The sequence below is a fragment of the Mustelus asterias genome, chromosome 6, assembly GCF_964213995.1.
Source record: "Mustelus asterias chromosome 6, sMusAst1.hap1.1, whole genome shotgun sequence".
In the NCBI taxonomy this organism is placed as follows: Eukaryota; Metazoa; Chordata; class Chondrichthyes; order Carcharhiniformes; family Triakidae; genus Mustelus; species Mustelus asterias.
Window position 1 is genome coordinate 86,268,262 of NC_135806.1, and position 14,306 is coordinate 86,282,567.

Genomic DNA, 14,306 nt, shown 5'->3' on the forward strand with positions numbered 1-14,306 from the left:
TATATCCTGCACTGTTAGGAGGACAGTCACGTGTTTTTGGACAGTTTTCTTCCTTTCCAGTGAGTTTAAGGTTTTATTTTCTGTTTGGCTGCAGTTAAAGTTTACTTTTAAAAGAGGCATCAAGCTGAAAAGAAGTGTCTCTCTCTCTTCCTGGTTTTGGAAATTCTGCTGTTAGCTGGAAGCAAGGTTTCTTGCCGTCCTGAAGTAGAAAATCTGTTGTTGGTGGCCTGACCAGAGTCTACCTGGGTTCTGGGAAGCTGTTCTAACTTCAAACTGTTCTGGGTGTGTCAAGAGGACTACTAGAACTTACAAGACTGAGAGTTTTCAATTCTCCAACCAAAGGACTCAATTCCAATATCACATGAGCATTAGATTTTGCTGTGTTGAACTCGTTTAAAGGGTTTATCTATGGCAAGGGTTTTGTTTGATTGGAACGTTTTAGATATATTTGTTAAGGGTTATACATTATTGTGATTGTTTTGTTTTTGTTAGTAATTGATAAAGTTATTGCAAATTTTCTTTCCATACATATTAATTATATTCTTAATTAAACTTTGTTTGATAAAAGTTCCCTAGTGGGTCATTTGAATCATACCTGAAATGAAACATATCATGCTTATCCTAGCCAAATTCAAGATGCAAAACTTATGATCCAGGCAGGTTCCATAAAACACTTTGGAGTTTCTGACCTAACATAAGAACATAAGAAATAGGAGCAGGAGTAGGCCATCTAGCCCCTCAAGCCTGCCCCGCCATTCAATAAGATCATGGTTGATCTGAAGTGGATCAGTTCCACTTACCCGCCTGATCCCTATAACCCCTAATTCCCTTACCGATCAGGAATCCATCTATCCGTGATTTAAACATATTCAACAAGGTAGCGTCCACCACTTCAGTGGACAGAGAATTCCAGAGATAACGTAACCATAACAGTAGAGAAATTAAGAAACTTTGACATCTCTTCTGGGTCACAGGCATTCAATCACTGCATATTTCATGCACCTTTGTAAATATATTTGCTGTTCATGGGAATAGTCTTTATGCATCTATGTGACCTCTTACTGAAAGAGTGACCCATGCTCCCACCCAGTGATCCTCCCTTTGTGAGCCTCACATTCATGTGAGGTATAGCTGAGTCATGATAGTTACTCGACCCTTGTGTTATGTCAGGAATATGTGTCAAATTCTGTACTGGAAATAGTTTCAAAATGTGTTAGCAACATCTAGTCCTTACAAGAAAACATGGAGTTAGACACTCAATAGCCTTTGAGGATTAGCTGTAATTATTTCTCAAAATGAGATGGCCTGTCTTCATTGGTAGTGCCAAAGCACATGTTCAGCAGCTTAGACGTTCTCTCCAAATTTGTGCATACCTTTGTGTCAGCTAAGGTGGCAATGACAGCATTAAGTCCTTTGACGCAGGATTTGTGCTGTTGTGCCAACTTTCACTTCCCAGAGCGCATGGATACTGACCTTTCCAAAGATTAAGGTCTGGTGAACTTGAATGATGCAAGTCTGAATGATGAATTTGCTCTTAATGTTACTGGCTGTAAAGGTCTTTCAGTGCACTGGCGTTGCACTAAGGGACAGCAGGAATGTGGCCATGTCCTATTGCCTATAACTTACTCCTGCTGAAATTGTGCAGCTATCAGTGTGACATAGGCATGACTTCGATGTCAAGCTTTTCCATTGAGTGTGAACTTCACATAATGATGAGCTTCACTATAGAGTGCATCTGTCATCTCCTTGATACACTTATGTGCTGAGGGCTGTGAGATGCAACATAGGTCCCAGGTGAATCACTGGAACAACTTGCAGGTAAAATAAAATGCAGTAGCGATCTTCAAGGGCACTGGAAGGGATGTCCTCCCAGTCAAAGTGGATTTAGATCCTCCTGTAGAATGTTGCAGACATGATCCACCATTTGGACTGACCAATGCAGATATGCACAACATTGTCTTTCGCTCATCTCCAAATAGGAAAGTCTTCTTCAATAGACCTATTGTTGGCAACTGTAACTAGTCAAGTGCCACAGGGATCAGTGTCAGAGACCCTTGGGTACCAGCAACCTTAGGCACACTTAGTTGACTCCTAATACAAACAGCACTGGACATCATGCATTCAATGCAAGATCTTTAATTACTTGTGCACATGGAGAAACCCCCTCTCCATCGAAATGGCTGGAGTGGTTCTGATATTACGGAGAAACAACTCAATTAGAGCAAAGCAGGAAGAAGCATTTTGTTCACATCCTTCATTGACATACATATTTGCCAATTAATTCCTGGCTTTTCGTCCTTTCTCATTCAATGAAAAGTTGACTTCTGCTAATCCTTCATTTGCATAGCATATCTCCATATCTCGCCTTTGGTATTTGTTATGGAAAAAAATCTGGTCCTGTTCACCCTCTGGTGAAGGTCAAAAAGCAGAATGTTATGTGGCCTAGTCTGAGGCAGACAGCCTGCCTTGAAGGTCTGCAACTGATAACATTCTCACAGGCTGTTACAGAGAAGGCATGATTTTTTAAAAAATCTGAGCATTTTAACTTCCACAGCAGTGTTGTGGCCTCATCTATTTATGACCTGTATTAATGACATGGAATAAGGGACAGACTGCATTGTAGCCAAATTTGCTGGTGTCACAAAGATAAGATGGAATGTAAATAGTGATGATGTTACAAAGAGTCTGCAAAGGGACATAAATAGGTTAAGTGAGTGGACAGGGCAAACATTTGGCAGATGAAGTATATTGTGGAGAAATATGAAGTTGTCCACTTTGGAAGAATAGAAAAGCAAAATATTATTTAAATGGAGAGAGACTGCAGAATGCTGCAGGACTGAAAGATCTGGCTGTACTTGTACCTGAAGCACAAAAAGGTAGAATAAGTAATTAGCAAGACAAATGGAATGTGGGCCTTTATTGTAAAGGGTTATGGGCGGCAGACAGGAAATTGATGTTAAGGGCATAATTAGATCAGCTAATATCCTATTGAATGGCAGAGCAGACTGCAAGAACCAAATGGGCTACTACTGCTCCTATTTCTTATAATCTTATGTTCTTTGGTTTTTAAAAGTAGTTGGTACATTCTTTAGTTGTTAATGTTGCTGAAGTCTACAGGGAATTTTGTGACAAATGCTGAAGGACCTTTTTGATTACTTTAAGGCTTCTGCACTCAGGAGTTGCTCCTAGTCATTGCTGCATGTAGGCATACCCCTTGGAATACAGTGTGACTTGTAGTACATCCACAGACCATGCAGAACAGGGCAAGAGAAAGGAGAGAATCTTGTCATCAAGAGGCCATATCCAATCATGGTGTTCAAGAAGATATTCTGCTACCTGAACCTTAACAAGGAACAATGTGTGAGAAATTTGAGCTTTTGTAAGGATCTGCCATCTGCTGTAGCCACAAATGCAACCTCAAATCGGGCCAGGACCGCATTGCCATTGGTTGTGATGTTCGTGACATGCTGTCCGCTGTTACAGAATGGACTTCACAAAGGCTCTCCATTCATTGACAGCTAACTACATTTTATTCTCTCTAGCCTGAAAGAAACAGGTAGAGTGAGCACATAGCACAAAACTGCCAAAAGTTTGCACCAATTTATCATGGCTTGAATGAGAAGTATAAATTTTGTTTTTATGCTGAGGAGGTGATCTTCTGAACTGTGGCTAAAATACACTGCTAGAACAATGTAGATAATAGGATATATTTAACTTGTACATACTTATACTAAACCAACAACTGGAGAGTTATATTCAATGCTTTATTAAGAGGCAAAGTTCTTCAGAATGGTTTTAAATGATGCTACTTAATTAAGAGTGTGCAAAATCTCAAAGAACCTGCAGAGTACTCTGCCAAAGGGTGATAATAAGGAGAGAATAAGGCAGTCAACAACAAGGCAGTTCTTGTTTCACAGTGCAAAGGACTACACACATCAGAAAATAAATAATTACCTCTGCAGTAGTCAAACTAAGTCAAAGCCTTCTCTTTGGCCAAAGATTGTGCAAGTGGAACTGAGGAAACTTCCAAGACATTGGGTAAAAATAAAGGCTGTGTCACATTTCAGTGAACGTCTGAAATTAATTCCTGAAATCTCAATCACCTTCAATGTGAGAGTTAAATGGCACTTAGAATGATTGAGATCAGCACTGTGCAACAAATACATTGACTAGACTCTGATCTACAGTAGCTTCTCTAAACGGGAAGAGTGTGGCAAGAACTTGAAACCCTATATTTATTTATTAAAGTTAGTCAGTTATTTAGAGTGCTTCTAATAATTACAAAACTCATGATCCGTGTAGAAAGTAAAAAGGTGCATATTAAATGCTTTTCGCTATTTCATTCACATTGTCAATAAGACTCGAGAAAAAGAAACAAAATTGGTACTTGCTTACAAATACACAAGATATCAGAACTAATGTACAAATGTAAGTATTTACCTCAGGTGTGATTCTAAAACTCTGTCCATTCGCTTATAGAAGGGCCGGGAGGTAAAATATCCACTCCAGTAATGGTCATCTCTGTCTGCGTAGGTAAAGAAGTCCCCACTCAAGACAGGAAAAGGTGTTGGTGAATTTCCTGAATCACCAGCTTTATGAAGAGCATCAAAATAATCTGACAATGTTCCAAATTGAGCCTAGAAAAGAATATCAAACTACTAATTATCCATTTTGTTAATATTTCCAACCTTAAAAGTGACTTCAGCCTCCTATTGTTCACATGGATGGCTTATTGTCCATTTATTTTTTTAAATATGGGTCAAAGCTGTTGCTTTACAGCTTTATCTGATCACCTGAGTAATTTTAATGTACAAGACATAGTTATGACAACGTTTCTTGGAACAAATATATTTTGGCTTCACTGAGTAGCAGCTATTCCGAGGGTAATTAATTTTTTAAGATCAAAGATGTTGAATTATCAAACATAGTTCAGACAGAGTACCTGGTCTTTTATATGTATATAAATATCATGAATAGAAACAGAGGAAATAGGAACAGGAATTGTGTAATATATCACCAATAGTTACATATGTTTTGGAAAAACTCCTGTCTTCCAACAATTAGAGCTTTCAAAATTAACTGTCTATTTAGTGCAACAGAATGTTTTGTGTTATACAAATTTATCAATTAAGGTAAAAGAGGAATCAATGTTACTAAATGTTGGAAGAACAACTGTTAGATGACAAAGGTTTCCATATGATTATCTAATAACTAATACAAGCAGTATTCCTCAGGTAAGAATGGGTTACTTTCTGAATACAAGAAAAGCTGTAACAGTTCTGTCTCCCAAAAACATAATCTAGTCGAGATTCGAGTATATTTATGGTGATTAGAGTTTAGGAGCACTTCATGTATGTTGTACTTTTTTGTATCAAATTTGTCAGGAAAACTAGCATTGTAGTTATGTCATTAGATTAATAATCCAGAGGCCAGGACTAATGATTTGGAGACATGACACTATTCTCGCCACAGCAGCAAGGAAATTTAACGTCGGATAATTAAATAAGTTGGAATAAAAAGATAATATAATTAATGTTGTAAAAATGTCTGGTTCACTAATGTCCTTTCGGGAAGGAAATCCTTCCTTACCCAGCCAGGCTTATGTGTGACTCCAGATCCACAGCAATGTGGTTGACTCTTCCCACCCTCTAAAATGGTCTGGCGAGCCATGCAGTTGTTAAGAATGCAGTTCACCAGCACTTTTTCCAAGAGCAAATAGGGATAGAGCAATGTCCCCATATCCTGTGAATGATTTATAAAACGGTGGAATTGTTTTAAAACTGGCATGAGCTACAGAATTTTCTGCTGGTTACACAGATAACTGAGCTGATGTATACATTTTATATTCAAGATAAGCATAAATCTGCGGTAAATCCAAGATTTCCCCTCCAACTTTCATTTTGGGGTACTTTTGGAAAAGGAAAATGGCACTGGCATCTGTCAGTGTCCATTCGCATGCCCATTCTCCGTGTGTGAACCTTGGTAGTGTCAGCCAGCTATTTGATGATGACAGGAGTCTGGAGGATAGTAAGGACACAACAAATCCTAATTCTTACCGGATATCAATATTTGCACAAGGGACATTGGTTAGCAAACAACAGAAAGAATCAATCTAATCTATTTTCTCTTGAGTTGTCATCCTACTTGGATTAATTAATTGAAAACAATCGGAGACCTTCCTATTTGTCTGGTCAGTGTCATATTAGGTGTTGCAATTTGAACAAAGAGAACAAAGAAAATTACAGCACAGGAACAGGCCCTTCGGCCCTCCAAGCCTGCACCAACCATTCACCCGACTTAACTAAAACCCCCTACCTTCCAGGGACCATATCCCTCTATTCCCATCCTATTCATGTATTTGTCAAGACACCCCTTAAAAGTCACTATCGTATCTGCTTCCACTACCTCCCCCGGCAACGAGTTCCAGGCACCTACCACCCTCTGTGTAAAAGATCTGCCTCGTACATGTCCTTTAAACCTTGCCCCTCGCACCTTAAACCTGTGCCCCTAGATATGATGGCGGTGGCAGAGGAATTCAATGTATTCAAGAAAGGGTGCGAGGACAGTCCTAGAAACTACAAGTTAGTCAGTTTAACATCAGTGGTGGGCAAGGTTTTAGAAACACGATGTGGTGCGCTCCAAGGGTCTGTGACAGAACCACTGCTATAGATTTGTGTTTTATTCAAATTGATGTCTTGATTCAGTAGCTATGATTGAGTCACTGCAACTCTATCCTTTCTAATCAACTTATGGCAATGGATGCCAAACCTGGAATTTACCAACAGATGGGAAAAATCAAATGACGTAGCACATTCTACATCGAACTAATGTTCAATTGCAGATGACCTGTTTTCGTTTGAATCAGTTTTGTATGTTTTGTGACTTACTTATGAATACACATTTGCTTATGAAGTTATTGGATGAGATGAGAGAAGAATAATGGCAGCGGGAATCTCATTTCCCAGAGTTGGGAAATGGGATTCTCGTCAGCGAGATCTTGTTTCCCAATTTTTACGACCCTCGCCAATGACGTAACAAGGTTCCTGCCTTCATTTAATACATTTGACTTCATTTTAATATTTTTAGCAGGCCTTTCCACCACATGATCCCCCCTCATTAAATATTCAAACTTTGCCGACGTATTGAAGATGGGGTATAGTTGAGGGGATCCTGCCGGGAGCGCTGGGGTAAGTATCGCTCCGGGCACTGTCCCCGACACAGGCCAACACCTGTGAAGTGGTCAGGGGGAACTTGCCTGTGAAGGGGAATGGGGGGAACTTGCCTGTGAGGGGAAGAGTGCCTGTGATACTGGCACAGTGGTGTGATGGTGGGGAAAGAGAATCTCTGATACTTGTGCGGTTGTGGGGGGGAAAGAGAGAGCTCCCAAGACTTGAATGGTTGGGGGGGCGGGGGGGCGGTCACAGCTGGAGAGACACTGAGATTCTGTGGTGGTGGTCGCCCAATTCTTATGGGTGGGGGCAGGTCCTCCCTGTCTGTAGGGATTGACAGAGGGAGTTATACTTCAGCTGTGATGAGGGCGCCCAGATCTCTGTGGGGCCGGTCTTGCCAGCTCTAACAGGACCCGCCCCACTAGAGTGATGGTGTAAACCATGCCCCCAGTTTTATTTGCTCAGAATGGATAAAATCTGGTCTGAAAATTTGGCTGTGCCTCTGGAGATATACACGCTGGTTTTCAGTCACAGCCTGACACGCTGACAAATTGTGGGAAAATTCCACCCTGCCAGTGTGAACCGAGATGCGTAAAAGAGAAATGGGGGCATTAGAATTGGGTGGTGGGGGCATAAAAGAACAAAAATAACTTGGGTTGGAGGTGAGGAGGAGTACCAGCATTGAATGGGATGGTGGGAGAAAGAGAAGAATGAGGTGGGGAAAGAATGTCAATATAAACCAGGAAAGGCGGGTGGAAAAATTATAGAAAAACACTGTTAGCATAACTGGCTTGTGGCAAATGAATGGTTTGCTAGGCCATTTCAGAGCGGACTACATTACACTGGGTTTGAAGTTACAAGTACACCAAACCAGGTAAGGAATGCAACTGCATTCAAGGTCTATACAGAACTAATTGTTAGCTTTCAGCTTACTTGCAACTTTGTACAGATTTTGATAGCTTTCTACACATGCATTTATTATCTCAGCATGGAAACAATGAAAATAGAAGCAGGAGTATACCATTCTGCTCTTCGAACCTACTCCAGCATTCATTATGGTCATGGCTGACTTTCCAACTCAGTAACCTGTTCCTGCTTTTCCCCCATATCCTTTGACCCCTTCATCCCCAAGAGATATATTCAACTTCTTCTTGAAAACTTATAATGTTTTGGTCTCAACAGCTTTCTGTGGTAGAGAATTCCACAGGCTCACCATCCTCTCAGTGAAGAAGTTTCTCCTCATCTCAGTCCCAAATGATTTACCCCATATCCTTAGTTCTGGACTCCCCCACAATCAGAAACATCCTTTCTGCGTCTACCCTGTCTACTCCTGTTAGAATTTAACAGGATTCTAGGAGATCCCCCCCATTCTTATAAACTCCAGCAAATATAATCCTAACCGACTCAATCTCTCCTCATATTACAGTCCTGCCATCCCAGGAATCCGTCTGGTAAACCTTTGCTGCACTGAATCCATAACAAGAACATCCTTCCTCAGATAAGGAGACCAAAACCACATACAATATTCCAGGTGTGGTCTCACCAAGGTCCTGTATAACTGCAGCAAGACATCCCAGCTCCTGTACTCGAATCCTCTTGCTATGAAAGCCAATATATATTTGCCTCCTTCATTGCTTGCTGCACCTGCAAGCTTACTTTCAGCTACTGGTGTACAAGGACACCCAGCTCTCATTGCACATGCCCGTCTCTCAATCTATAGCTATTCAGATAATAATCTGTCTTCTTGTTTTTGCTACCAAAATGAATAACCTCACATTCCACATTATACTGCATCTGCCATTCATTTGCCCACTCACTAATTTATCCAAGTCACACTGAAGCATCTCTGCATCCTCCTCACAGCTCATCCTCCCACTCAGCTTTGTATCATCTGCAAATTTGGAGATATTTTATTTAGTTCCCTCATCTAAATCATTAATATACATTGTGAATAGCTGGGGTCCTAGCACAGATCCGTACAGTACCCCACTAGTCACTGCTTGGAAAAATACTTATTTATTCCTACTCTCTTTCCTGTCTGCCAACCAACTTTCCATCCATCTCAATACACTACACTTAATCCCATGCATTTTAATTTTATATATTAATCTCTTATGTGGGACTTTGTCGAAAGCTTTCCGAAAGTCCAAATAATCCACCTTCACTGGCTCCCCCTCATCAACTCTATTAGTTACGTACTCAAAAAATTACAATACATTTGTCAAACATGATTTCACTTTCATAAATCCATGCTGACTCTGTCTGATCCTGCCATTGTTTTCCAAATGCTCTGCTATTAAATTTTTTACAATGGACTGTAGCATTTTGCCCACTATCAATGCCAGGCTGACAGGTCTGTAATTTCCTGTTTTCTCTCTACCTCCCTTTTTAAATTGTGGGGTTATATCAGCTACCATCCAATCCAAGTCTGAGGACATGTACCAACCGACTCAAAAACAGCTTCTTTGCCGCTGCCATCAGGCTTTTGAATGGACCTAACTCGCATTAAGTTGATCTTTCTCTGCACCCTAGCTATGACTGTAACATTACATTCTGCACACTCTCCTTCTCTATGAACAGTATGCTTTGTCTGTATAGCACAGAAGAGACAATACTTTTCACCGTACATTAATACATGTGACAATGATAAATCAAATCAAATCCATAGGAACCGTTCCAGAGTCTATAGAATCTTAGAAGATGGCCACCAATGCATCCACTATATTTGGGGCCACTTCCTTAAGTACTCTGGGATGTAGATTATCAAGTCCTGGAAATTTATCAGCCTTCAATCTCATCAATTATCTAACACCATTTCTTTACTAACACTGATTGGCTTCTACCCTCTCACTAACCCTTGCGTTCCCCAACATTTCTGGTACATTACTTGTGTCCTCCTTTGTGAAGACAGAACCAAAGAATGCATTTAATTAGTCAGCATTTCTTTTTTTCCCATTATAAATTCCCTGCTTCTGACTGTAAGGGCCCAACATTTATCTTTACCAATCTTTTTCTCTTCGCATACCCATTTATAGTCATTTTTTTGCCCGCAAGCTTACTCAGGCACTCTATTTTTCCCTTCTTAATCAATCCATTTGTCCTCCTTAGCTGAATTCTGAACTGCTCCCAATCGTCAAGTCTGCTGTTTTTCCTGTCAATTTGTATGCCTCTTCCTTGGACATAATACTGTCTCCATTTTTATCAAGTATATTGCCCTCATCTGCACACCTGGTCACCTCTTCGGAAAATTCAATCAAAAGTTGGTCAGACATGACTTCCCCATAACAAAACTTCCTCTTGGAAGATACTTAAAATCAAACAAAATCAATTACTCTAGGGACCATCTTCCCTGGTTCTCATTACTCCAGAATATTGCCCTTACAAATTATAAACTACAAAATAAAGACCTTACAAACTATAAGTGATAAAAGTAGTAAATACTTACCCAAATGTATTCACCCAATCAGCTGCTCCCACTTGCCGCGCGTCACACTTGAATCCTGACTTCACCTCACCAGCTCCAAACTGCAAGCTTGCACTTAGATTTCACACTGCATTCTCGCGCTTTTTTCAATCTCCCGACTGCTTCTCCATTTGCTCTGTTCTTACTTTCCCAACTGCGCCACCATTCGCGCTGTTTTTAATCTCGCGACCATCTCTCCACTCACGCTGTTTTCACTCGCCGGAGTGTCCTTCCACTCATGCTGCTTTCAATCTCCCAGTTCTGCTCTGAGCATATCAATACCTTAACCGGATGAAACACTTGGAAAGCTGTTGCGGAAACCACATATCTTCGGGACCCAAGCCAAGTGCTCTGAGTTTTCCTTACTAAACCTTTGCCCCTCTTCATCTTGCCCTCACCTTCACCTCCTTATATCCTACTTAAAATCCATCTCTTCTAATAAACTTTTGAAGTGAGCATCAAAAAGAAGTGCTGTTTTTGTTCAAATGCAAGCAAGTGCAGAATGCTGACTGCATATCATGCAGGCAATTGGTTTTAATGCAAGTTATATATAACAGGAAAGTTGCATATTCAATCTTGAATTGTGCATTTGTTCATTAAAAAACTGACGAGATTTTCCCATAGAAGAAGAAAGTTAATCCAGCAAAGACTCATGTACCACTAGAAATTGCGATTGAAAGGGCACGTTCATGCAAATAAAGTAAATATATGATCAGTTTCAGTTAAGATTTTTGTCTCCTCCATCCAATGAAACAGTTCAACAACAATCAAAGTCTAAGTTCAGACAAGGAGAATGGTCACTAAAACAGAATATTACCATGGAACCTTGCCTCGGTAGCAATGTTTTCAGGAGTGCAGGAGAAGGGGGAAGAAATGAAGTGAAAAGCAAGAAAATCAAATGTAGTTTCCTTCCATAGATTCAAATTCATTTTTCTCCTTTAGTTTATCACAAAACACTTCTCAACTTCCTGATTCTTAAAAAAATTATATTAAGTCTCTCATAAAACAAATATTTTACATCTTTAGTTTGCCTATAAAGCAAATTTTGTTGCATTGACTTCTCCATAAAGCTCAATCATTTTTTTTCATTCTTATTCAAGTTCCCCATCCAAGTTTGTAGTTCATTGTTTATTCATTTTGTGCCAACAATTACTAATAAACTGATATGTTTCAAAATGTTCTGTTAAATATTTCAAACAAAAAAACTACAACGACTGCAATATGTGGAATTATCTCCTGCAGAACTTCAAAGTCTTCCCTCCGAGTAGTTTATTTAAAGATATAAATTTCTGACTCCCAATGTCCATGAACAGACTGATACATTTACTGTTCAAATATATAATTACCATAGAAATTTATAAAGATCCAACAGAAATTCATGAGTTATTCACATGTGGCTCAACTGGGACCAAAACTACTTTTTTTCTTTAATTACACAAGCAAAATGTAAAGACTGTGAAGTGCGAAAAATTTTTTATGGGTTCTGACCTAAGCACTATAGGATAATAAATTTGTTTTTACTGACATTAAAAAAGCAATTCATAGCTACCACTGAAACTCTATGGGTTTAAAATCTTTTGAATGTATATAGGATGCATATTTTAGGTATTAGTGTTGGTCATTCTAGAAAATATTTCACTAATGTGTCGCCACATATAAGTAATTGAAATTTTGACCAAATAGTACAATTTGTACAAGATTATCATTTTGGACAGAACTACCATTTAAATACAAGTCCTCCTTTTCTTAAACTACGGACTAATAATTCTCTGATGCCACAGCTGCAACCCAAGAAGAGGAATGTGAAAATATGGACAAGAAATGACCTAGTCCCAAACAATGTTGATGCAACCAAGTGCCATGACTCCACAACATTTCCTCTCATCAGCAACCATGCAATCTCCTGAAAAGAAGGAAAAGAAAGGCTTCCATTTATATAAGCTGAAATTTTATGGCTGTTCCGCTGGCGGGATCTTCTGGTTCCACTGACAGTGATCATCGTAAAGGGTACAAACAAAGGGAAAACCCATTAACAATGGCAGGACCAGAAGATCGCCTCTGCCCCGTAAAGCACATTGTGGGTCTGGAAAATCCCACCCACAGGGTCTTTCATGATGATCTGCTGCCTCAAAGTTATTTATAGGCAATTAAGTACTTCTTGAGGTGCAGTCCCTATAGTGAGAGAGGTAAAAATACAGATATAAAACCCTAGGTCAAGTCAAAGGAGAAAAAAATTCTGGGAAATTCCTCCACAATCCAGTATAGAGCAAAATTATTGAAAAGGGTAAAATGTTTCCAATTGATCTGCTCTGGAATAAATATTAAGTTATCGCATTGTATATGTCAGTGAATTCCTGTACTGCCCTAGGCACATGGGGCCATAATTGCTTTAAGCTTATTCCTAATAATGTCAGCTTCCTTGATGTCCTTCTCTGAGTGCTTAACCAGGTTATTATTAGTCAGCTATGATTGACTTCATGCTCAGCTCTCGTTCTATCTTGACATGTTAGTCTATAGTCACGCATTCTGAGCATGACTCAGAAGGGCATTTGTCATTGGTTTGTTCCTTCTTTACTTTGTTTAACACTTTGGGTGGAATCATGTACTGCTCCTGGGAGCAGGAAGCAAGGTGGGCAGGGGAAGTTAACTGAGTGAGAGGCTAAAAAAAAACAGCTTTCCAAAAATGGGATAGAGTTTTGCACTTAAGTTCAGGGAAGTAGGGACATGCATCTCCATATCATGTAAACTCATTAAAAACCCAGCTCACCAGAACTAAGTTCCTTCTCAATTAAGTTATCAGCAAGCCAGCAAAATGCATCTTTCAAGTTTACAACTGCATATAAATGAGGTGCAGTAAGCAGTGCAATTAGCTTGCTGAAGTTGGAGTGAGTAGACACTATTTTATTCAGCTTTGGAGAATGTTGTTCAATGAGGCAATGATTAAATGATGGTAGTCTAAGGGGCACAGATCAGGGAAGCTAGCTGGGGAAGGGAAGGAGTCCAGGGCAAGGACAGAACCAGGAAAAGAAGACAACTGCGTAGGTACGTGGGAGGGAGGGAATGGCCTTGCATGGGTATGTGGGTCCTGTTAATGGGTGAGGGGGTTTCCAGGCAGTGATGGCAGGAGAGGCGGGAGCCTAAAGGGTGCGCTGATGCTGTCCATGGATTGCAGAGGGATTGAAGAGGGTATTGAGCAGCAGAGGGGACAGTCACAGTGTGAGGGTGTAGTAGAATGTGGCAAGGTGGCAGGCCCAGGGCCATGGTTAAGTAGCTGATGGTCTCACGGAGGGTGGGGGTCACAGAAATAGACAAAACATGTTGCCCAGTTGACACAGGCCAGGGTCAGGGTGGGCATGGAGCCAGTAATGGGTGTAGGCTCAGAGGGAGAAGAAGGCATGTGGAGAATGATGGTCATAGGCTCAAGAGGAACAGGGTAGGTTCAAGAGTAATTGAGAGGAGAGGAATAATTATTTTGGGTGGGTCAAGTGTGATGGAGGGATGTTGGTGGGTGACAGGTGGAAGGTAGAAGGTGGTGAAGCATGTCTGGAAAGTTACACGCACCATTTTCTCATGGATCTTCTTTACACTAGTTGCTCTTTATGTGTGAATCCTCAAAATGGGAGGAGGTTTTTTTTGGGTGGATTGAATTAAAAATGAGCACAATTGACTGACGA

The 14,306-nt window shown here is 40.2% G+C and overlaps 1 protein-coding gene across 4 annotated transcripts in view; it reads right to left on the reverse strand.

Annotated features, from left to right (window-relative positions):
- The window catches only part of man2a1 (mannosidase, alpha, class 2A, member 1), a 159,055-nt gene that overhangs the window by 57,761 nt on the left and 86,988 nt on the right, over positions 1 to 14,306 (reverse strand). For all 4 annotated transcript variants that reach the window (XM_078214678.1, XM_078214677.1, XM_078214681.1 and 1 more), the window contains exon 9: positions 4,441 to 4,637. In XM_078214678.1, coding sequence (XP_078070804.1) covers positions 4,441 to 4,637 — 197 coding nt within the window. The remainder of the gene's footprint in view (positions 1 to 4,440; positions 4,638 to 14,306) is intronic.